This window comes from Onychostruthus taczanowskii, unplaced genomic scaffold, assembly GCF_017590055.1.
Source record: "Onychostruthus taczanowskii isolate IOZ18803 unplaced genomic scaffold, ASM1759005v1 scaffold18, whole genome shotgun sequence".
Lineage (NCBI taxonomy): Eukaryota > Metazoa > Chordata > Aves > Passeriformes > Passeridae > Onychostruthus > Onychostruthus taczanowskii.
In genome coordinates this window covers 8750401-8776197 of record NW_024499017.1, presented here as the reverse complement: position 1 = coordinate 8776197, position 25797 = coordinate 8750401, and the positions used below count along the sequence as shown (strand labels likewise).

The following is a 25797-nucleotide window of genomic DNA, read 5'->3' as shown; positions in this document are numbered from 1 at the left end:
TCCAGCTTCTCAAGGATGGGGGGTTTGTCTCCAGACCCAGGCTCATAAACCAAACACTTTTTCTTCTCCTTTATGTTTTTCCCCCTGCGGCTGGTGCAACTTCTTCCCAGCAGTAAGGTCATCCCTCCCAGGTGCTGGTGGCCCTGAAGGGACAGGACCTGTTGCCATCCCTCTGCCTGGCTGGTCCAGCTCCTGTCACGGGTCGAGCTGCAAGGTCAAGGTGTGCCTCTGAGTCCCCCTTGCAGCACTTGCACCCACAGCAGCCTGTGTCAGTAGGCAGTGGCTGGTGCTGGAGGTCACTCTGCTCCTGCTGAGGGTCCCTTTGGCAGGGATGGACACCAGACTCTGTTGGTGACAGCAGTGGCTTGCTCTCCAAAGCTGTGTGATGCTGTGTCTCACCCCTCCCCAGAGCTGGGGCACCAACCTGCCCTTTGGCATCTGACCTGCTGTTGCACCAGGGTTTGAGTAATGGTTCAAGCTCCAGATTCTAGTTAATTTGAGTTCCAGTTTCTGGTTAATGTGTAATCTGTGGGTAAACTGGTTGCGATTGGCCGAGCTGGGAATTATCTCCTCTCATAAAGACAAGGCTGCTCGTTATTATGTCTCCCCCTTCCCTTCCCTGACTGAGCCTTTACCGACGCCCAGGTGTTTTTGCAGGCACTCTGAAGCTTTGCTGCTGCCCTTGCTGAGAGCAAGGAAGGGAAGGGACAAGGCCTGTCGTCAGCAGAGCCCTCGCTGAAGTGGTGCTGCAGCCCCCAAGGGAGCACAGAACCCCAGGCTGCCTGGAGCAGGACCACTTCTGGTCCAGACTCATCCTCACACCCTGCTGTCATTTCAGGCTTCCTTGCAGGGAAAGTTAGGAACAGGCAATAGGATTTTAAAAGTACTGTGAATTGACTGAGTAGTGAAGAGCGAGGAGAGCACTTGTGCTTCTCTGAATTATCTTCTTTTGCGGAGGAAAAAAAAAATCAAACATCCTATTTGAACGATTTGAGAGATAAAAGAAAACCTCCCTAGAAACAGATTTCCTAGAATAGGGTGACAAAGTCAAAATTCCCATCACACCTCCAGTCTGGGAGGGGAAAAAAGCTTTCTTCCAGTTTGGCATTGTGATGACAGTCTTGCTTTGCAAATTAAAAAAAAAAAAACAAAAATGCAACCTTCCTTAGGCTGAACTTGAATTTTAGCCTGAAACACACCAACTGGTCAACTGAAAGGGAAAAAAATAAGGTACACATTTTAACTTTAAAGAAAAGTGAGTATTGGGGTTCTCTGTATGAGTCATTGCAGGGGAGCGCCCACCTTTGCCGCAGGACTGCTTGCTGAGGACTAATTGGAACCGCTCTGCTCTGAATAACCTACATTCATTAATCACCCCTTGCTTGACTCTGGCCTCAATCCTGCTCCCATTGAACTCAGAGGTGCAATCCTGGGGATTTCAAAGGGGAGCAGGATCCCACTGTTCTCCCACAGGTAAAAAGCGGGTGGAATACTGCCTGAGCCGGGCAATTGGGTGTCAAAAGGTGTGTGTGGTCTTAATCTGCCCATCACTAACAACATCCTATTTTTTCCATAGTCCCATAGTGCCTTTCCATTTATTAACTACATTACAAAGAACTTTCATGTGACCGGTGCCAGGAGATACGTGCGTGGACAGCGGCCCTTTGCTGGCTGGGAAATGGTGCACACTGAGGCTCAGCCCCCTCCTCCCTCCCCAGCCCACCTTGCCCCTAAGCTTTTTCTATTTCCACCCCCTAAAACAAAACATAACCCTCTCCTGCCCTGCCTCCAGGCTTCTGCTGACCAGAGCCTGGTTTTGCTTCAGCATTTTCCCTGCTTGAAAAAATGTCATCCTGGACTGAATCCTAAAAAAAAAAAGACAGGAGAAGGCAGGGAAATATCCCAGTCACACCAGTGCATATTTATTTCCTGAATTATTTCTCCCTAGGCATGCAGCGAGAAGTGCCCGTTTGCAAACTGAGCGGGGAGAGCTTCTATTTATTAGAAAGTCTTCATCACCCTTTTAAAACAAAAAATCCAGCGCTGAATCAAAATGTCACATGAAAACTCCCCCCACGCAAAACATGGCAGCAAATTTTTAGTTTAAAAAATGAACTTTCCCAGCTCTTTTTTTCTTTTCCCTTCCGAAAGCTTTTATGCAGCTGTTTCCTCCCCCTCCCTCTGCATAGTGTGTAGGAAGTTCTTGATCTAGAATCATTCATAATTTTAATACCAATTTCTATTTGACATAATATACTAATATCAGATAGAGAGTGTAGCTGCTTCCTGGATTTAGGGAGGAAATGATGCATATATCAGAATTATCTGCTCAGATGCCAGAACTACATTGGTGTCATTTCAGCATGTGCTGTGTTGAAAGGAAATCCTCTATATTTATTACTCCGATCATCAGAGGAGCTAAATGGACCCACTGTTTCTGACACCTGTTCAGATGGCTGAATTTAAAATTTCATGCAGGAAAAAAAAATCCTACATACTTCAATGTTAGGAATTAAGGTTTTTTTTAATACACTTTTCTCCCTCTCTCTTTTCAAATCGCTGTGTTGTGTGCGGCTGCCGTGAGGCTTGGGCATTCTGGGGGTAGCTATGGAGAGTGGGATAGATTTTGTTTGCTCAGCTCTGACAAAAAACAATCCTGCTGAAACACACACACAACACACACACACACACAGTCTGGAACCAAATGCTTCAGAACTCTGCTTTAAGTGCAGGTCTCAGTATGAATAACATGATATAGCACACCCCAGAACGTGGCAGAGGTGAGCGGCCAAGAAAGAACTCGTCTTTTCGGGAGGGAGCTGAGCACTGAACCTCTTCATAATTTTAAGGCTCCTCTAATGAATTTTTTTGGGCACAGCAGGTACAAATCAATAGATTAAAATACTGTACACTTTGCTGCATCTAATTCTTGACTGCCTGAAATTGCGGGGGAGGACCGAGAATAACATTTGTCACTCTGAGGGCTGAGTGCATTCAGATTTGTGAGCTCTAAGCCAACACAATGCAAAAATAGTCCAGGATGTGACTTAAGTTATCAAGTGAAAAGCAAGAGGCCAGGGATCTGCGAGGCTGTAGTTGGCAGACAGGCAGCTCCATCCCGAGCCATCTATCACCGTATCGGGTTGACCTGGCAGAGTGTGACAACATCTCAGTGCCCTCGATGCACGCTGCCTGTATTTCAGCGCTCTCTGAAATGATCATTTTCGTTCACTATTGCTGCACCCACTTTTTTTCCCTCCAAATTCTGGCTTTTAAAACTGTGTCACTTGCGACGCACAGTGAAGTGTGCAGGCCTGTAATCGTGGTGCAGTGAGTGACGAGGGCAGAAGTTGCCCTGCCTCTCTCTTTGCTTGTTTTGAAGCCCTGTGGACTTTGTGACATGATTTTCTCTTTTTTTAAATTAATAAACGTCATTGTTTTGTAATGCATCGCAATACAATGTTTTACATGGAAGGAATCAAAGAGAGAGCAGAAGTTTGCTAGAACTGGTGTTTCTCCCCCATGCAGGAAAAAAAAAAATCCCCAGTAAATAACAAATCCAGCAGTGTCCTCAAGTTTCCAGCGGGGGTAGAGGTTGGAGTGTCCCTGGGTGCCGCTCTCAATTGTTAATTCATAAAGACCCACAGTCCTGAGCAATGCTGCCCCAGCTTGTCCTGATACAGCAGAGATGCCGATGGCTCTGCACGGAGGCGTTGAGCCTCAAACACCCTGTTCCAGCGAAGGCTCTGGCGTCTCCCTGACCTTCAGTCCTTGGGGTTTCCCTTAGATCTGGGTGTCCCCGAAAGGCTGCAGGGTGTGGGGACAGCGGGATGTCGGCAGAGCTCAGCGCCCGCACGCCTTTACCTCCCTGCCGCCAGCCCGGTACCTGCCTCGGCCGTGGGAGCAGCAGCCCTGGGGAGGCTTCTGGCACGGATTTTCACCTCCCTGCTTCCAGCAGCTCCTGAACGCCCCGGGCCGGGGCTGCCTGTGCAGGGATGCAGCCCCTCCCGTCCCTCACGGCACCGGGGCCGCGGCCGGCGGGGTCGCTTGGAGGGCGGCCGGGTCCCCGAGGGGGCTGCCCGCAGCCCGGCCCGGCCAGGCCGCCACATCCAGGGGCACAGCCGGGCACAGCCCCCTGCTCCGGCACAACTCCCGGGCACAGCCCTCGCCCCTGGCACAACTCTGACCCCGGGCACAGCCCCTGTCCCCGCTATAGTCCTAGTCCCTGGCCCTGGCCCAGTCCCTGTCCCCGGGCACAGCCCCCGGCCCCGGTCCCGAGGGCTGCAGGGGCCGCCCGCCGCGGCTCCCACCTCAGCCAGGTGCGGGGGACAGGCCCCGCCGCCCGGGAGGGGCAGGAAGGTGAGACCGCATCCGCTGTTTGTTTGCTTCTTGTTTGTTTCTCTCTAAATCCCATCCCTGCAACAAAAGGGGAGGCAGGGCGGAACTATGGATCCGTCTGGCCGCGCATCCAGAGCGGAGCTCCGGTTGTCACCCGGCGGCTCCCGCGGGCCGCCCGGCCCTAGGTATGTCCACAGAGCACTTCCCTCGGCTTTGGTCACAGTATTTCCAAATTTTCTTCTTTTCCTTTTTCTTTTTCTTTTTCTTTTTCTTTTTCTTTTTCTTTTTCTTTTTCTTTTTTTCTTTTTCTCATTCCTTTTCTTTTCCCTTCTCTTCCCCCTTTTTTTTAAAATTTTCCTTTCCCTTTCCCCTTCACTTTCCATTTCCCTTTCTCTTTTCCCTCTCCCTTTTTTCTTTTTCCTTTTCCTTTTTCTCTCTCATTCTTTTTCTCTCTTATTTTTCCTTTCCTTTTTCTATTTCTTCCTTTTTTCCCCTAGTTTTTGAATTTTCCCCCTTTTCTTCCTTTCATTTTCCTTCATACCTGTGCACACACAGAGACAAATCTAAACCCAAAGGCAACAAAAGGGATCTTTTAAAATGAATTTTTGGATCAGGCCTCAAGTTCTCTGCAGGGAGCAGGAATGGGAGCCGGCAGGATTTACATTTCATGGCTTTTAAAGAATCTGAAGTGCGGGGAACGGCGTTTGCCGAGGCTGAGTTTCACAAGTCTGTGTGGATGTGCCTCGGAATGTGTATATGATTAAGCTTAAAGCCCTCTTCTGTAAGAAAGCAGGCAGATTCCCTTTTGTACAGCCTGAGCCTTGCTTCTCCAGTTTTGAAACAAAACTTCTTGCCAAGGCCTTGGCAGTGGGATGTCACTGCTGAAAGGAATGGGATCAGGGTGTTGGAATTGTCTTCCAAAGCTGAGGCGTCTCCACTGCAAACAGCCTCTGCTTCCTCAAGCACTGAGAGCTGTGACAATAAAAATGATCCCAAAATTGAACAAAACAAGATCTAGTATTTTTTTTCCTTTCTTACCCTTTCCCCTCAACTCGACTGCTTCCAAACTCCCTGATGAAAGCATTTTAATATGTAGGAAGAGCTGCCGGAGTCTGCAATGCGATTCAGTGTTCTGTGGTGTGGGATGAACAGATTTTCCTTTCCGTAGGGTTTCCTCCTGCAAAGTCATTGTAGAGGAGGGAATACTGTAAGATTAAATCTGGTTAAAATACTATATTCATGTCACACCAGATACGGTCTCCAGACTGTGCACAGTCTTTCAGCTTCCTTTATTGTGAAATCCTTTTAAAATAGCACAGTATAGTGTAGAGAACTTATTGAAGTATAACTGTCTTACACCAACTCTGTCAGATAAAATGAAGGAAAGTGATCAGGCTTCTTAAATTAATAAATCAGTTTAGTGTCTCTGGTTGCCTTCACGCTCTCTTACTGTCTTTGACTCCTTCCTTATTAATAAACTGATAGTTGAATAAAGCTGCTAAGTGAAGCAATGCACCTTGTCGGTGGAAGAGGGTCGGTGTTCCAGGTGTGCTGTGCTGGGAATGGTTGTGGGTTTAGGGCAGGGATGGCCACAGCAAAGACTGAAAGCAGGCTGACCACATCAGTTCCTAGATGCTCCTCAGGTGTGAGGCTTGAGTATCTGTTCTTCTCAGCCCCCTGCATTAATAACAGGATGAATTAACCGATTGGCATGAAAGGAGAGGTCGTCCTGGGAAAAATGACACCAAAGGTCCACAGGAGTCATTTGCTTTTAGAGATCCCGGGCCAGGTGCCAAGTATTGCATTTATCTAAGCACCATCCCCTTTCTCAAAAGAAAAAACCAAACCAAAACCAAAACAACGAACTCCAAACCTAAAAGAAAAAATCAAACCAAAACCAGAAGGCAGCATCTCTTTCAGTGGCATGTGGGGTCCTTTCAAAGAGGGGGTGGGTTCTTTTGAGTGGGGGGCTATGGGTGGGATGTGGGACAGGGATCATTCAGCTGGATCCAAATGTGCTGCCCACTTTTGTTTTCAGAGCTGCAGAGCTAATCTGGAATCAAAATGCTGGAAAAGTGCCTATAGTTTTTCTTGCCTTTTTTTTTTTAATTCAAGTCGATCGGGCTTGTGGTTTATTCTTGCTCTGATTATGCTGCACGGTTACAATAAATGCACGGAGCTGAAGCATTCCTGCAGGCGTTTCATAGGAAATATACGTGTGTGTCTGTGCATGCACACTCAGGGAGAGAAAGTTGATTGTAAGGGACACAACAAAATATCCATATTTAAGAAATGTGGATTGACTCACTGACCTATCTCACTTATTGTACAAAGATTCACTCTACGTTGATTTTTTTTTTTTAAATTAGGTTTTAAATATGTGTTGACAGGATGAATTTGTACAGTGTGAGTAACTGCAGGGGGAAATGACAGCTCTGCTTTTGTTATTAAACTACTGTCTTGAAAATAATGGAGTGTGTACAAAAATTGATTATTATTTTGCCAATTACATTAGTGCAGCTAATAACAATCATTAAGAAAGAAATACAGAAAGCTACACTCTTTCAGATATTAGAAATTGATATTCACTGGTGAGGCAAAAAATATGTGTTGTTAAGGTAATTTGTCAGTAAGAATCTCCTGTTATTAATGTGAAGTAAATACTAGATGTGTGAGCTAGAAATGTTTCACTTCAAACTGTGTTCATTTCTTCTTCACTCAGCCAGAGTTAATAAACAGTACAAGAGACTTTCTAAATTTAATTTAGGATTTGCATATAAAAGGTCCTATTCTGTACCATAGTGGCACAGCAGACAGGCTTTATGATGTTAAATATTCCTTTTAATAATAGTTTATTTTAATATATTTACTAAATTAGGTACCCGAGAGAATCATCTACAACGGTGATGTGAAAATCCCTGTTACCTGAGGTCAAAAATAAAAGGTATGTTTTCCTTTTCATTAGCAATTTGCCATATTTCAGCAGGGGTGGTAATTTCACTGCTTTGTTTTCTGCTGCTAAGATGGTGCTTTTTGCTCAGCCCTGGGGAGCCGCTGACAGGCTGTGGTGCAGTTTCCTGGGCTTTTGGGTGAGGCTGATTTCAGGTGCCTACAAGAACCACTTGCGATGATGGGGCTTTGTACTTTTGTCAGCCAGGCAGCTCTCTCGTGTCCCACACCTCATATATAATCCTTTGCAAATGTTTTCTTTCTTTTTCTTCAAATGCTAGCGTTCAGACACCAGCTATGGGGATTAAGGATGGGTCTTCTGAAGATCTCCCTCAGATCTTGAAGAAAATCATGAGTCTGTGTTAGATGACTTCAGTACTTACAAATTACAATAGAGTTTAATTCACAGCACTGCTTTCCTCTGGAAATTCGTGTTCATTCAATCTGTCAACATTGACTAAAAAATATGCTGCTAATGAAAATGTGGGAATTAAAACTTTCAATCCCTTCCCCTGCTAGACTCAAACAGGCACTTTATTTTTTTTTTCTGTGGAATCTGACTTTTATTGACCTTGACTATAAAAATACTAAGTGGGTTAAATGAGCACCAAGGTTGCAATGACAGATTCCTGTGTGAATTTTTTTATGAAACCTCCTATTTTAGTTAAGAACACAGCCTGCCATACAGCCTGCCACACTTTGATCAACGGTTAAGTGCTGTTAGAAACAGCTGAATTTTATTAGCTCATGGAATTAAGCTTGTTTAAATAATAGATTTATTTTTTATCTTTTAAAAGAAATGTAAATAATAAATTAAAATTATAGATTTATTTGTTAATTTTGAAAATAAATTTAAGTAACAGATTTATTATTTAAAATTTAAGTGAGGATGGTGAGGATGTAATTGGTGCTGTAGCCTGTACATTAAATGGAACTGAGAGGAGTTTTTGATGGTGTATGGGCTGTAGGAATAGATTTCTCAAGGAGCACTGCAGGACCTTCATTTTAAACCTGGTGCTCCTTTTACTTCCCCGAGGAACACACTGGATAGGGTTTTGCCCACGGTGCATTTTTTTTTTCTGTTTTTCACCAGTGTAAGTGAGAGGGAAGCAAGACCACTTGGGTTTTTTTTTGTGAAAACTTAGAGTGCAATATGCTTTTTTTGGCAAGAATAGAGCCAACTTGCTATCAGCTGAAGTAAAAACATGAAGTGTGTATTTTAATTGCAAAGGTGCAGCACTTATGTCATCAACTTGCTCCTAGGGAAACCTTTCTAATTTCAATAATCTCACAGAAAAATCTTCCATGCTTCCTGTAATTCATGTATGTGACTATTAGATTTATATAAATTAGTGATATTTATTCTTTTTATCCATATAATAAAAAAGGAAATATTTTTCCCTTATCGACACTTGTGATCTCAACACTTGCTTAGCCTGCTGTTCTCTGGGACAATTCCTCATATCTTCCCTCAGTATTTTGTGGTTATATTGTCACATATTATAGACAAAAAAACACCAACAAAACAACTAGGAGAAAAATCTGTTAGTTTTAAGCAAATAGCTCTTGGGTCTTGGAAGAGTTAACAAACTTTTACAGCAAGGTTCAGGCAGTTCTGACCCCTATGGTAATATTTCATCTAAGGTTACTGTTGGGAGAGAAATCAAATTTCAGCTGTGAACATGATTGACAGGTGAAAGCAAGAGAGAGAAAGACATCTGGTCAGATGGGGAATTTGGGCAGGAGAAGGACAATTCAGGGAAGTGTCTCTGTGATATTAGGAATAATGTGCTTAGATATGAAAACTCCGATCCTCCACGCTGTCTAGAGGAGAGCTCACTTGATATTCATGGAGGTGGCTTGGTTGGGGGAATTTAAGACTGTACATTTATAGTAGTGGACAGTAGTCTCCATGGTCTGACTTACTAACTTGGCTGCTTTGAAGGAATTGTGTTATTTCTGGCAAACTTTAAGGATTTTAAGGGCCATTTATTTAATGACTGTGACAGGAATATTTGGTGGTTGCTGGTTAAGAGGCTCTCACCATGATGTCCCTGGCAGGTCAGGCAGCACAGGGGTGGTGGAGGCCAGTACTGGTGCCACTGATGCCCTCCCACTTCTGACAGCTTTCAGAGTAAGCACTGCAGGATGAATTTTGTGTTTATGATATGCACTCTTATACCAGCAGCAAAATTAGTTGCTACCCATTAAATACCACTAAGGGTCCATTGTGGTGTTTTACAAAGCAGCTGTTATTTTCCAAGGGCTGTGTTTTGCCTTATTCCAGCTCCCAGCAGCACCAGCTAACATCCCTTACAATACATACATAGCCCCAGGTGTTTCACGGTGCTTCAGTGTATTTTATTTGGTGCAGAAAAGCTTTTCCATCCTCCAATGTTGTGGAACCAATAAGAATAAAATATCCTTGTATTTCCTGATCAGCATGATGATGTTGGAAAGTAGAATTTACTTCTGACATAAAAAATGTAGCCAGGTTTTTTCTTAAAAAAGGCAAGAAAAAAAAAATCTGTTGGCTTTTTTATTGCTGTGTGTAACAATGTTTCAGTTTTCAAAGAGGGTCGGAAGGACTTTTTCAGGGCTCCAAGGGCAGGATGAGGCAATGATGGACCCTGGGATCTAAATTGCATCCTACCTACATCCCAGGTGAGAATAGAGATCCTGTGTGGACTTCTGGCCCCACTGAAGCCTTTGGTAAAATCACCCTTTAATTCCTGGGCATGCACTTCCACCAGAATGGAATATCTGTAGGGGAGGTTTTATGATAAAAAGCAAAATCTGAACTTATACGGAGGTAGCTGAGCTATGAATTATCAGGATGGATGTTCTTATTTGGGAGTAAGGGTAGATTTCCCCCTTCCCTAGTACAGCTAACCTGCTTTCAAAATAAAATAAATTAGCCAGGAAAATCCACTCTTATTCTAGAGCAGGAGTGTCCACCCAGGCAATGACTAGCACTGCAGTATAGTTTATTTCTTAATTTCCCCATATGGATGAGATCTAAACTAAGGGGAAAATAAGGAGCAGTAAAAAACAGAAATGTATTTTCTGTTCCTTTTCCAGTTTGCCTCTAAGACTTTTCACACAGGGGAAATCATGGCATGCTGAAAATACACATTTACTTACTTTTCACTGCTATTCCTGCATTTGCACATGTGTTTTTAAAAGAGATTTGTGTTTTGTGCAAGACCTTTTGCATTCTCATACTATTCACGTGTATTTTTGATGTGCAGTTGAGTCTGTCTGTTCATGACATCATTTCTCTTTTCATGGCCATGGCCTATGATACCCAGCTTCACTGCAAATTAGATCTTGTTTTTCTTCCTAGACTGTACATCTGATAAAATTGAAAATTAAAGCTAAGAACTGTAAAAACAATCAAATTTCTTTGTGCATGAGCAAGTTATTTTTAACTTTACATTGTTGAATTAACACTCCCTTTAAAATGTCTTTATTTTCTGAGGCTGATATCAAGATAACTTCCATGAAATATTATTGGCAAACTTCCCAAAGCAGTAAGTGGGAGCCTTGTATGTATTTTTCAAGCAGATGTGCTGTATTAAGCCTAAATGAGAATCTTTTTTTATCAAATGGGATGCAATATGTTATTCTTGATTAAAAAATTCAGAGTAACCTTGCCCCCTCCCTTTCCTCTCCCCAAACATGTTTAGTACAATTTACAGATCATTTTGCATAGGTAAAAATAAGTACTTGAGTGTTTATAAAAAGCAGGATTTTACTATGCCTCAAATGCCTTTCTAGCTCATTCCTATGAATTTGAAGTATGAAAATGTCTCAAATCTTTATGAGTGAAGAGAAAGTATATGCTATATGTAACAGCTTTTACTCCCCTAAAATTCCCAGGAAAGACAATTTAATACTTTTCTCTGTGTTTAAAGTAAGCTCTAAAATATTTTCTGATGATGTAGTTCTTGCTGTTGTTTAGTTCTAATAAAGGCTTTTAAGTGCTAAAGGAAAAAAAAAAAGTAATATTTTTAACATCTCTCCTGGCTTTTCTGATTTGTGCCACTTACCAAATGATTCGCACTGTACCAAAATACAGGAGATTGATGAGACAGGAAAAGTACTGATTTAACATCCCACATATAAAATTATTTCTCAGGCTCCACATATAGTCACAATGTTTAGAGAGCGAAGAAAACGGGAGCTGGGAGTCACAGTCTGACTCACTTGTGAGACTTTGACCCACTTATTCGATTCTAGATTCAGCAAAATACTGAAGCACTTTAAACTTGTTATCTGAGGTTTCTTCTAAAGGTCTGTTACTGTTGATCTCTTTATATCTCAGTTTACACAGTTATAAACCTAGATAATTAATTCTTACCTTCTAGGCTTTTGTGGGAGTTAAAAAATAGCTGTAATGTTCCTTGAAGCTCTTTAATGAAAACTGGTTTATTGAAGTACTTGTCATTTACCTTACTTCATACTCTGGGATGAGAAATCACTGGTGTTGCCCAGTTCCCACGCACCATTTCTACTGGGATGGGAATTTATTCTCCTGAGTGCACTGGGCCAAGATTACAAAGATCAGGTGCTTTGGGAGCTGGTCATTTTCTGAATCACACATAACTTTACCCTGATTTTGAACGTGCCAAAATGTAGGCAAAATCAGTTATGTGCCCCATTTCTCTCTTAAAGGCATTATATCTTTAATACCTCTATGTACAGAATAGCTCCTGTGCACCTGCAAGGCATGCAGAGGTCACACTGTCCTTGTAATTCCTCCCCTTCCTGCCATTACCTTTTTTTCCCAAGGTTCAAGCCATTATCATTCAGCAGTTGTGCAGCTTTTCTTTTCATCCATCCCCAAATTATAATTGTTTCCCTCCTACCTTCTACCCCTCCCGAACCATAATGGAGTCCTCAGCTGTAAATTTGCTAACTATAAAGATTTTTGCTTGAAATGTTTTGAAAATGCTGCAAGAAAAAAAAAGAAAAAGGAAAGAAAGCCTATGAACAACACGCTGTGCCATGCTCCAGCATTACACTTCTATGGGAAAGATAATAAAGATATTAGCACTCATATAATTTCAGATAGGAAATGAAACCAGACATGAAAGAAACACTAGCTCCAGCTGTTGAGTGGGAATCAAACTAGCTATGGGAATTACAGGTACTGTCACCGGAGACAGCCTGACTTCTGAGAAATGACCTCAGGTGTAGGAGCTTGCTGTGGCCCCTTGCAGATATTAACACCTAATTAACAATCTGCGAGAGCATCCTACATCTTAATCACCAGTGAGGTGAGAATGACAATCACAAGGAGGAGAAGGAGAAGGGAAATGGTAATTTTTCCTCTGCACGCATCATCTAATAACCATGGTTATTCAGATGCAGCTAAATGCGATTTCCTTTTAGTCATTTCTGTCTATTGGAAGGCACAGTAAGTTCATTTGCTAGCAGGTAGGCAGCGGAGGTGAGAATTGAATTGATCTGAGATACTCTGAAACATTGACCCTGAGGTCATTCCTAGTTTAAATTGGGAAGTAAGGCTGAGCTCATGTCTTCCCTTTCTTCTCTCCCCTCTCCCTATTCCCCCTCTTTTTGTGTTTTCAGGCACATTAGTCTGTACGGCATAATTACTTAAACATACTCTGATGGTGGGGAACCTTGTTCCCTCAAAGTTAATCAAAATAAAGAGAGCTTTTGTTAGCGGTGATAGGTAATTAAATCTGGGCTCGGTGTTGTGCAGGGCCTTTGTGCTGGGTTATTGACGGCACAGCCGCGCTCCCCGGCCCTTCTGCGGCAGCACAGCCCGGAGCAGGCACCAAGACCCAGGCCCAGGCTAAATTAGGAAAGGGGGTGTGAAGGCCTGGAAATCTTAACGGGCCCAGGCTGCAAAGGAGAGGGGTGCGTGGCAGCACATCCTGAGTGTCCCAGAGGAAGGGCAATTTCCCTGGGGAGAGGTGCACGTTTTAAAGAGGAGAAAATCAGAGGTGGCACTTCTGCGTTTCTGCAATCTTCTGCTGTGGTTTTAGCCAGCAACAGCTGTAAGTGTGGATAGGAACAACCTACTAACCCAATTTCAGCTCCAGCGTAGACACCTAGGGCCAGATTCTGCTTATTGCCTGGTGTAAATGCTCAGGAGCTGATGGAGAGACTCTGGGCTTAGTCCTGTACCAGAGGGCTGGTGCTAATAAAAAGCAAGCAAGAAAGTAAAACGAAGACCAGATTTACTTGGTGTCACCATAGCCAAGGCAGGAGTAACTGGGATCTGTGGTGATGCTCCAGCTTGCCTCTGGATCACTTGGGCAGGATCCAATGGATGTAATGTAATGCCTTTTAATGGATGCTTTTATGTGCGCTTCCAAACAGCTTCCACTTTCAAACGTCTTTACAAGAGAGTTAAAACAAGAGGCAGGCAGGGAATGAGGAATAAGCTCGTAAGTACACTTGTAGTCCTCATTCTGCAGAAGCTCTACCCATGGCACTCCCTTGCTGTGCACAGGAACAAACTCTTTCCCTATTACTTGGACCCAAATTATATTCTAATAGGGAGAGAATGGCAAAGTGAAGACAGCATTATATTAACCACTCGGCTTCCATGGAAACTCCCATCATTTTCTTTTCCATGACAAGAGATAATCTCTGTGTTTTTTGTTATGCTCACTTCTTTGACTCCTTTAGCTTTGTTTTCATGTGTTGGCCTTGCACTAAAAAATATAACTTGACATCTTGTGTCTTCTCAGCTAAAAAGGTATCAGTTCCTGGACTTAATGTCAGCTGTACCCAGATCAAAGGCAAGAAACATAAAAGTTGACATATATTATTTATTTCATGGTTTACATCAATGATGCTTCTCTCTATCCTTTTTTGTTATTATTGCTGATGTTTTGCTCATAATGTTGCGCTCACTTCTCAAAAGTGTTTGTCCCCTACAGACAAATATTCATATTAATGTAATCCATCAGCAGCTAACAAATGCCAGCTCACTTCAGCATTTCCCGCACATCCAAAAATCCCATTGTTTTTGCAGGACTTGGGTGTGCAAAGAATGCAGGATCGGGCCCAGGGGTGGAATTTGGGAGCTGGAGACTTTCTCTCTCAGCCCCTGCAATGCCCGGGGTTGGCTGGAGCAGCAGCCTGGGGCGCTGGAGCCGGGAGTGGGAGACGCTGCATTCCCTCCCTGCATTGTGAGCTGCTGCAGAGGCGAGACGAATGTCAGGCTTTGAGGGGAGCAAAATCTCTAAACAGACTTTTTTTTTTCCCCCAGTAGTTTGGGGTTTTTTTTCCTTCTACCTTTCCCCATCTTTCTTGTTTGCCTTTGGAGTCCTGAGTGAGTAACACAGGGTCTGTCTTACAACTGTGTCCAGTAAACCATCTGAGATCAGTCAGAAATGCTGCTCCAAACTGTGTTTCCCTCTTTCCCTCTGACTGCTCCATTTAGTGTAAAACTTTTCTTTTTTTCTCTCTTTGTCAACAATTGTGGCAGGTTTTACTTCCTGAGTTACAGAACCAGCTGAAATGCTGAGTCTGATCTTGCCCCCTACTCTCCCATGAGCTATTTTTTTCCGCAATGAAAATAATAATGCTTGAGAACCATCTTTGGCCTTTTTTTGTTTTGTTTTGTTTTGTTTTCTTTTGTTTAGTTTGGTTTTATTTTAAAGCTTGCTGACAATTGTCAAATGTTCATTCTAGCAAAGAAGTCCTGGGAGGTTCTAGCCCTGCTGCACAGCCAGCAGGAGTAATTTGCAGTGCTCCTTGGAGCTTAGCTATTCAGCCAATGTGTGTCGCTTTACTATTTCTTTAAAATTTAATTGGGATCAGGCAATCAAGTGTCTCCAAATTTTTTGCCTCTTCAGGCTGCAATAAAGCCACTTATAATTTATAATCAAAGTTTGGTGTCGTTAAACTGAACTGTAAAACCTACTTCAGGGCTTCAGTCGTAAAATAAGTATACGATAAATATTGCAGTGGGGCTTGAGTAGCACAGCTCTAACAACACCCCGTGAATGAATACACACACACACATATTTCACACTCTTGGTTTTTTTTTTGAGTGTGTGTGCATATGTTTAGTTCCACAGGTAAGAAAGATGTAAATAATAGATAACTGCCATCTATTCTTTCTTTGAAGGATTGAAGCTAAGATAGATTTATAGCCCAAGCAGTTAATTTAAATGCAAAATAAAGTGTTAATTCATTAAAGTCATTTATGCATCAACATTTTTTTTATGTCTTTATTTATATTTTCCTGTAATATGCAGCAATGTAGTATTCATCCTGGGGTTTTTTCTGTCTGTTGACTGTACTGCTCCTTTGCTTAGAATTTTTTCTAACAAGGCAGCTCATTTAGAAAGAAATGTTTATGTGAAGTGCTTGTCAGTTGGCATTTTTACTAGTGTGCTAACCCAAAGGTAAAATATAAAGGCACGTCTTTTCCTTGCTGGCTTGTTGCTACTAGAAGGGTTCCTCCCTTGTTAGCTTGATAAATAATTTTACTAGCGGGAATCTGCTGAATTTTTATGCTTGCTGTCTATTTTCTGCTTGCTGCAAATAAATTCCAGCACTCAGAGGGCACTAAAACTCCAAACACATGGTATTTTCCCATTTTGTTGCTGGTTGCCCTGAAATATTTATTTCATCTTGTGTTTTTAATTAAATCTTTATTTTTTAAAAGTGTAGGAAAAAATCCCTCAAGTTATACAATTATTTCCAAATGAATATTTTAGTCTGAATTGTATTTAATATAAAGTCTTGAGTTTAAATAACACATTATCACAGGTACACTAAATGGGTAGTGTTAAATCAGTCATCTCTCCAACTACCTAATGGTTTTCAGATTAAGTGCAAGGATTATTTATTGATATATTATCCATTTAAGCATTTCTTGCAATTTATTATATTTTTTTTAGTTTTCCCAGTTTGCAATCAAGAAAGTTAATTTAATTTGCCACATAAAAATTCCAGTTTGGAGGGAGAATGCACAAAAAAGCTTTAGATTATGGGTAGTCATGGCATGTATGACAAAGTTTGCAAGAAAATAAACTGGGACGGCTAAAGTGGAAGAGCAATTGGTTCATGTTTTTACTTCTTTTTTTTTTTTTTTGAGATTTATGCATTTTAAAATTTAATTTAATTGAAGAAAGCAAGAGTCAAACCCAAAATTCTCCCCTTCCTCCACCATAGCAAACTCTGCTTGTCAGAGGGTGTCTGTCACACATCTGGAGATCGGTGCTCCTTGGCAGCACATCCCCTCTCAGTGTCCCACGTGCCTCATTCTGGGGACTTTGCAGCCTTGCCTGGATTCGGGAGCTGCTTTTTGCAAGGCTTTTCTTCAGCAGCGCCGGTGTTCAGATCTGCCCCGGGCCAGCTCCTCCTGCGATGCCCGAGGGTGCTGCTTTCAGGAGAACAGATCACTTTGCTTCCAACAGGATCCCTCGCTGTGGGTCCTGTGGAACTGCCCCACCTCTTCCCAAAGTCGCAGGGATGCAGCCAGCATCGATTCCTTACACACCTGCAGCTCAGGGAGTGAGCAGGGAAAGGACCTGGATGCAGGCTGGAGTTGCTGCCCGTCCCATGTCCACCCCATCCCTTCCAAGAGAGGGGATGCAGGGCAGCCAAGCAGCAGGCCCTGTTGAGACTTTCCCTCAAACAGCAGAAGGACAAATATTTTTGAAAGCAGGCAAATTCACACAAAATAGTAGAATTATTTGCATATTTACTAGCACAATTTATCTATAAGCAAAACTCGAACTTTGGCCCAAATTCTTGCATTCCTACACCAACCACCCTCCCATTCATTTGCTTATTTCCATAAGAATTAGGTGATGGATTTGAGTGGTGTAAGCACATGCTGCTGCCTGGCTGCCCTGCAGACATCAGCCTTTTCACTTACATGAACACATCCCAAATCAAGTAATTGGCTGGTGGGAAGAACTGATACACCAGCCCTGAGCAGATAAAGGAAAAGCTTGGGCAGTGGGGCATATTACCCTTGAGGGCTCGGCCATAAAATCATAAGTGAAACAGGGTTTGGAGGAATCTCAGGAGGTGATGTAATCCATCCCTTTGCCATGAGGCAGGGTCAGGCAGGCTTACATTATCCCTGATGGATATTTGCATAACCTGTTGTTTAAGCCCCCATGGAGAGTGTGACACCTTCATGGAGCCTCTCTGGCAGATCTTCAGCACCATCCCTTCTCAAAGACGTCTCTCCTTGTCTAACCCACAGCTCAGGTCCCTCACGTCCCCACACCAAGGACAGCCCATTCCTCTCCTCTTTGCTCTGACCCTTTGCATATTTGAAGGCTGTTGTTATGGCTTGGAGCAGTGTCCTTTTCTCTAGACTAAACAGCTCCACGTTTTCTAGTCTTTCTTTATAGGTTATGGTCATGACATTGTTATTTAATATCTTGTCTGAAGAGTCTGCATACAGTAAACTTGCTGGAATTCAATTTACCTGTGTTGAAAAGGACTGTGAGGATGCTGCCTGGAGGCTTTACAGCATCTGAAAGAGGAATAATTTAATTCTCACTCTGATATTCTGTCTTTTGCAGGATGGAGGGTACAGAGCATTTCTTTACCTGGGAGTGTTAACTGCAGCCTCCCCATGAATTCACCCTGGTAACAGGAATATTGTAGTGCAATGTGCAGCCAGAGTGTAATGCCAGGGTTTAGGAAACATGTTTTAACATTTTATATATGAAAGTAAGAATGGGAGATAGGGTTCTGCCTCTGTGGTTGTAGGTTACACCTTGGGGTGTACAAGGTGCTGCATGCATAATCTGTCCCACAGGTTTCATGAATTTCAAAAGCAGTTGAGCAGCTACAGCCACCTGCACACCACCTTTCCCTCTGCTGGTATTGCTGCTCAGCTTCAGTTTGGGTAGATCCAGGTTTTCCATTGTGACAGAAGGAAGTTTGCCCCAGAATGCCTTAGAAGAATGTGAACCGAAGAGGATTTCTTGGTCATCTGGGTGGACTTTGCTCTTGGCTCTAAGTTGCTTTTATAAAAGTTGAAAAATAAATTTTGTCCTTGGGGGAAAAAAAAAAAAAAGAGGGAAAACAGAACCTGCTAATTCTGTTTCTCTCATTGACTTCCAGTGTCTTGCCTGGGAGATTGGTAGGGAGATGTGCTGGAGCAAACCAAAAGTATTTACTTGTGAGTAAATATTCCCCAGGGACTTTTCTTCTCAGATGTGCTGGCACAAATTGCACTGCAGTGGGATTAATCTGCATGGCAGAATACCAGGCAGCATCTCCTGGAGGAGGATTTAAGTTTCGTATGATTTTGGCTTCCTAACTGAAGACTTAACCAAACCCTGTCTTGAAAAGCGGTAACAGATGTACACACCCTGCCACCCCACCAAGACAGACTAGGTGCCACTTCTGGAGGTGAAATTTGTCAGATTTTTAGCGGTGATAGGTGGTGTATTCATACTCATAATGTACTTTTATGAGGGGAAGATAAGAATTTCCATTTACGATACAAATATCTCTTTTTTCTTTGAGGTTCCACCTCTGTTTTGCATTGTGGACATCTTTTTTCTTATAAAACTGCTTTGCACATCCATATGCCCCCAGTGATCACCTCATCAACTTAAAAAGTTGCCACATCTAAAAGCATGAACTTTCTGTACACAATAAGAGTGTATGCAGAATCAGGGAAAGCAACAATAAAATCAAGTAAATATTTTACACCAAGTATTTTCGAGCTCTAAAGGAAGATCTTGTTGAGAAATATTCACAGAACTCTGTTATGTAGAAAGCAAAATGAGAACGACTTTGCTGAGCCATTGGCTCAAGTCATAGATGTAGCAGCAGAAGAGAAAATATATGCTTCCTTCCTTAAAGAATGGAGTTAGGGACCAGTTCTTACCATAGGAAAGAAGAGAGAGGGAAATGTATTGTCTTCCTTTCAGTGGTTCATTTTTCTTTGCAAAGTGATTAATGCATTACTATAGCGAATTTATTGTATAGCCTGATTACCATTGCCTAATAAATCTAAACAACTGTGACTGTCATGGTGATAAGGCTGGCATGATTTTGTCTCTCTTAAAAAAGGTTTATAAGTTAAGCTTAACTTTTAGCTTTCTGTATTTCTCGGATAAAATTTATTTTGGCCATTACAGCTCTATCTGTTTGAAACTGCACCAAAAGGAAATAAGTTTTTCAAAAGGACAGTATATTATAGGAAGAGTTTTACCTTCACTCAATTTGCAAAAGAAAGTGAACATCAGCATTAAAATGGAAATGAAGTTCAGGAGAAAATAATAACTCAGTTGTTTAAAATAGGTTTTAACATTTAAAAAGGACTTTGCAAATATCAAGGATGGACAACCCAATTAAATTAACTGCATTACAGTCACAGCCGTTAACACCTCGGGCTCAGCTTTTCTCAGGTTACTGGAGTTTGCTGAGGGCTTGTCTATGCCTGGATGAGAGACTTCCAGGGAGCTGCAGGAAGAAGGGCTTGTGATAATGAGATCCATTTTCTTTGAACCACAGGGAAAGTGGTGCTCTACTAGTGGTGCTGTGGCTGTGCTGAACCAGAGACGGGGCAAGTGCTGGGGCTGGGGCAGATCTCTTGGCCACTCAGGCACTTCCCACTGCCCACACTCCACTCCACTCCACTCCACTCCACTCCACTCCACTCCACTCCATTCCACTCCACTCCACTCCACTCTGTCACTTCAAACATGGAGATCAGTTGTTTCTTTCTTTATCCTTCCCTCTCTCCCCTGAAAAAGAGCTCTGCACCTCTGTGCTGCAATGGTTCATGACTGTTCTAGCAGAATGCTGTGGTGAGCATCACTCTCGTGAGAACACCCAACCTTTGGAGGGTGTGATGTGGAAAGTAATCAAGTTTCCAAGTGCAGGGATGTCCATTTAGATCCTTCTTTTCCCATCAGCCATAAGGAACCAGTACAGGGCAATATCAGGGTGTGTTAGTGGCAGGGGAGCTTCCATGCCCCGGGTTTTCTACTCTTTCACTCTCCCCAGGTCCTGCCCACCACCATGTCTCACAGTCTCTCCCTCAGAGCAGCACCAGCTGCTTTTGCAGAAGCAGAAATCACTCAGGTATCTTTGTACATCTTGGTCCACCACTGTTTTGTCTTCCTCCAGGTCTTCTGCACAAAACTTGGGACCAAGGCAGAGAATGTGGCCTATTTAGTTGGTAGAAAACTCAGCTGTCACCTGAGCTGTAAGTTGTAAACTGCAAATTGCTTCCAAAAAGGTGCAGCTAAAATTTCTTGCATTGTTGTGTGAATTTTGTAGTATAAAGAAAGACCAGGAAAAGATCATGAACCTTCATATAGCCTTCAGCTGGTGCTCAATGCAGCCAAACTCTTGGAACAACATATTTGGATTAGGAGCTACACAGTAAATTATTTGGTTGTAGTGAGGACATATGAAGATGATAAAGGCAACAGTCTGTTCTCTAGCCTCTGAAAATTCTGTATGATCTCTTTGTGAAGGAGGTGTCTTAATTTCCCATCTCTGAAGACCTCCTACCTCGCAGGTTGCCTGCTTCCATGGATGTATTCATGACTGTGGTGGGAAGGGATCGTCTGTGCAGCTTGTGAGGTGTCTGGGAGACCTTTCACTTTCCATTACCTAGGAGACACCGTTCCCACTGGCAGCCATCAGTGATGTTTGATTTGGAGTGGCAATACTGAGTTTGGTCTGAGGACAGGAATCGAATGTCTCAAAAACATCAAGGTTTGCATGTGGGGCTGGTAGTTTATATTAAAAAAAGTTGAAGGTCTTTGCCTGTTTTTAAGCCCCTGAACTCCTGGCATTTTTTCCTTCTTTCACGTTTTTCCTCAGTTACATTGTAGATTATCTTGAAGCCAGTAGAGTTCAAAAGGTCTCCATTTAGATATGAATTACTTCATTCAGGAATAAAGACAAAGAAAAAAAAAAAAAAGAAGTTACTTGGTACAATCTGGTACAATCAAGTATCGCAAAGGGGAAAAAAAAGCCTTAAGCTTTTGCATAGGCTTTCGAGAGCTCAAAGACTTCTTTTTTTCGCTGGGTATGTTGAACATCTTGAAAATAAACCAGGGTGTTTCAAAAGAGAAGATGGATGTGTCTGTTCAAATAGGCATTGCATTTGGAATTGGTGCCTCTGGTTGTTAAACAGAATCCTTGTTTAATGTCCTCATTAAGAACTGTGACTTACCACCAGTTTTATGAAGATCAAGTCATTTACTTTTAAAGTAAATTAAAGCAAATTTCTCTGTGGTGACAAGTCAATAAAACAATGGAAGGCTCAAGCTTTTCAATCAACTAACATCTGTTCCTTGTTTTCCTCTAGATGTAGATGCCCTGTGTGCAGCAATAGGTGAACAGAGTAAGAGCCAATAGCTGTAATGGTGGTGGTGGGGGGTTGTTCTGGATATTTTTTGTGGGTAGTACAGGTTGGATTTGGGTTTTTTTGCTTGTTTCTTTGTTTGCTTGTTTGTTTCAACATGGTGTTTGCTTAACACCATAAGCTCTGTCCACTTTTGGAAATGGTAATTTTGTAGTTTCCCATGGCAGCACGTTCAGAACTCCGGTGACACATGAGCGGTGACAGCCGATGGCTCCGATGCTGTATTTCTCTGCTGGAAGCACAGTAAGCTGTTGCAGGGTAGTGCAAGTGGTGAACCACTTCTTGGAAACACAGTCAGCACAAATGAGATCCCGTCTTTTGTCCGAGCCACCCACACCAGCAGCAGACATCTCTGAAGCTGAGGGATGTTCTCTGAGCAGTGGTGGGAACTAGGTTGTATAAAAACCTCACTGAAACCACTTCCATGCTGTAGCCACACGTAACCTCTTTGTCTTGAAATGCTGTCTCAGAGAGAAGCCAGCAGATGAAACCCAAGGTATCAGGTCCATTTTACATTTTAACAAGTGCAGGATGCAAACAGTACTATGTTTGTTTTAAGGGTTCTGGAGGGTTTGGCATTTGCTGGTGTGAGAACTGGCTCTCTGCTGTGTGAAATGTTCACATGTGGATTTGTGCTGTGTGGGAAATGCTGGCAGAGTGGAAAAGAGAGGGGAAACTCTGCTGGGAAAGTAAGAGGGGGCTGAATATTATTCACTTGGGGCGTAAGTCTTTTCCTAATTCCTCTTGAGAGGGTAGTTTGTCTTGGACAGCATAGCATTGACTTTTGGAATGGTTGAGGAGGACAGGAAGTCATTACTGGATTCATATGAAAATTAGGGAGCTCAAGATCATTTTAGACATTTCAAAAAATGTCAGTGAACATCCTGAGGCCATTGGTGCTCTCACTCTTTGACATCTGCCTGCTCACTCACACGTGGTAATGGACCCCATCTTCTGAGGTGTAGGTATGTCTTTTATCTCATGGTGTCTTCTTCTGAGCCCTCAGGTTGAAGACATTTGGTGTGAATGGTTTGCCCTCATTAAGACCTTTATGGGGCCAGGAAATAGGCTGCTCTACTTTATGGGAAATGAGTAATTAGGTTTCGCCAAATTCAAGGTACCTGGCTGTGGGAAACAGTCAACTGCTCCTTTGTTAGTTTTTCTAGAAAAGAATTAACAATTTTTTTTGCATGCTTCTGTTACACTACACTAGATTTTAACATACAGAAGCACATAGATTTATCGAGCAGTTCTAAAATCTGTTTTGTCCAAAAGATGAATAATATAATTACCATAATTAAAAACACAAAATACTCCAACCAACCAACCAACCAACCAACCAACCAAAAATGAAACCCAAAACTTGATGACTTTTAGATGATAAAAGAAATGGTAACATTTAATCCATCTGAAGAATGGTTTGGTAATTGCTGCCTATTTGCAGCTTAGTAACTGGATATGGGAAAGTATAAATTTAAATAGCTTTCTCTGCTTTCTCACTGTCCACATGAAGAGATGCTACCCTCAGTCAAAGGAGGAGGCAGATGGGTCTACCAGTAAAGATGCAGCTTTCTGGGGTATGAGCTGTCATGACATGGGGGTACCTGCTCAACCCCTCTTTTCCATGGTTTCAATGGGCTTTGGAAGGATCTGTGATCATCATGCTTGGACTCATGATATGCAGGAGATGTACACTCAAAGGCAATGCACAGATGCATCTTGGTAGGAAAAGTGTTTCCTGGGAGCACTGACCCATGGTGATCTGCAGCCAGCACAGGGAAGGAGCCTGCTGTGGGAAGGGTCAGGGACCACTACAGGAACAGCCATGCTGCTCCCAGTGGGGACATCTTGGCAGCTTCTTGTACCGGGCTCTGGCAGCACTGAAGTCAGATCTTTTTAAAGAAGCTCATTTAAAACTGAGAGCCTGTGTTTTATTTTTTAAGTGTCATGGTGGTTTTATTTTTTAAGCGTCATAATTGTTTTTAGATGTCAAGAGAAACCAAGGGGATCAGGCCATCCAGGGCCAGCTTCCTTCCTTTTGTTGATGATTGATGAGGTGAGAGATGAATTTCCAAGGGCAGCACAGATTGATCTCTCAGCGGAGCTCTGTCTTCCACCTAAGGCCAGCATCCCCAGTTGTTCCTGCCATGAAGTATCCTGTGAGAGGTCAGAAAGGACATCTCCCTACATTGTAACAACAAGACATTGTAGCAACAGCTGCCAGCTTTTTACTCCTTACTGCCAGTTTTACTACTACTATTTTATTTATTTGGTAGGGCCAGAGGTGGGACATACCTCCTCGCTTTGACCCTGGCATCTCCAAGTCATATTCTTCTCTATCTCTTCCCTTCTTACTTTTAGTCATGTAGATAGAAGGAAACTGTAAAAACCTCAGAGTCAGCTCTGCCCATTGCACACTGACCCTTCCATTTCTCCTTTCACCAAGCCCAGTGAAAAATCTTCTTTTGACTTTGGTGGTGGTTGTTCTGAACTCTTGCTAAAACCATAGAAGTGTCTTAAAGCAGGAATGGATATCCCTCAAAGGCATCCCTGTTTTGTGAGGATCTCCAGCTGCATGAGGAGCACTCTCCATTTCTCTGGGGTTCAGGGAGAGGATTGGTGCTCAGCTCCTCCTGGGAGCTGCTCAACCCTGGGCAGGATGGGACCATTTGTGGGGCTAATTCTGAAATCCATTCATGTACCTGTTTGAATTCCCAGGTCATAAAGTTTATCTAGAGATCTTCTCAGAGGTGAGTGTGAAATAATAGTGCTTTGCACTTCATGGGTATCTTTCATCTTTCCAAATATTTATTAAATAGCCCTCAAAACAGCCCTCAAAACAGTGAGGCAGATAAGAGAGGGATGGATATGGCTCCCTTCATGCACCAGTGGAATCCAGCAACTGTCTGGTTCTGTAAAACAACCCTGCCCCCAGTTTGGGGCAGATTAGAAAGTGGATAACAAGCATGTATCTTGTTGAGGGTGCAGAGGGAATTTAGTTAGGTAAAATTTAATTACCTGTACTGGAGCTTGGCCAGAAAGTTGAGGCTCACCCCCCTCCTTTCATTGCTTTCACTGTGGAGTCTGTAACTCCATGAGGTTCTCATCCTGTTTGAAGTTTGATCTTGCACCTGGTTCTGGCTTGAGTGGATGTTGAACTCAGACCAGGGAGCCCTTTCTGGAACTCTGCACCTCTCTTTTTCCCATGAAGATTTGGCTCTGTGTCTTTTTTCTTGACAAAGTTTTTACTCTGATATTCCCTCTCTGATATTCCCAGGGCACTCAGAGATGCACAGCACGAATTCTCTTTTGTTTGCCTTTGCAGTGTGTAACTCTAGAGCATAAAAATGTTCAAGCTAGAACTCAAATTTTCCCTATTTTGGGTTAATGCTTTTTATTAAATCTCCAGGCTCTCTTTAAAGCTTCACATCTAGCAATTTATTGTAAAGCTACATTTACTGTATTTTATGTCCAGTGTAATTGCTTGTTTCATCTAATTCAGATTATACTGGCATATAAGAAAGACTATCCCAAGATAAGAAGAGATGAATGATTAATCAAGAAAGTTTTGCAATTAAGATTTTAAATGTGCATTCCAGATATACACGTAACATTTAGAAACAGATTTAAAAAGACTTGTGTGATGTGCTTTAATCAAATTTGAAAAGAAAATCACCAATGCATCAAATATTAGAAAGGAATTGGCCAATAAGTCAGATCTGGAAATGTAAGTGAAGGATAAATCAGGTTTAAAAAAGCAGACAACCAATATGTCAAGTGCACAGTGTGTTTATTAAAGAAAGGAATTGCTTTGAAGTTACTGGATCTGTGTGCTAGAATCATGCATTTAAATACCTGAAATCCTTCAATAGCAAATTATATGTGCAGGTGTACACAGACACATGTGCCTCTATACATGTACACCAAATAACCACACACATTCCTTTGCAGTGCTTTCAGCACAATAACGGCATATGATATTCTAGGTGTACCCAGGATTTCAGTTTGAAATGTCTCCATTTCAATATTCTCATGTTATTGGACCTGAACACTTCATGTTTCCAGCTCCTTTATAAATAAATTGTTAGTATAGCCCAGATTTTAAAAATGATGGGACATGCCTTGTTCTGAAAGATTTCTGCTTTTGTTTT

General features: G+C 42.4%; 1 protein-coding gene across 3 annotated transcripts in view; it reads left to right on the top strand.

Annotated features, from left to right (window-relative positions):
* MAF (MAF bZIP transcription factor) overlaps positions 1 to 25797 on the top strand; it is a 185028-nt gene that overhangs the window by 4763 nt on the left and 154468 nt on the right. For all 3 annotated transcript variants that reach the window (XM_041400545.1, XM_041400544.1, XM_041400546.1), the window contains exon 2: positions 7217 to 7282. In XM_041400545.1, the coding sequence (XP_041256479.1) occupies positions 7217 to 7250 (34 nt within the window). In that variant the 3' untranslated portion in view covers positions 7251 to 7282. The remainder of the gene's footprint in view (positions 1 to 7216; positions 7283 to 25797) is intronic.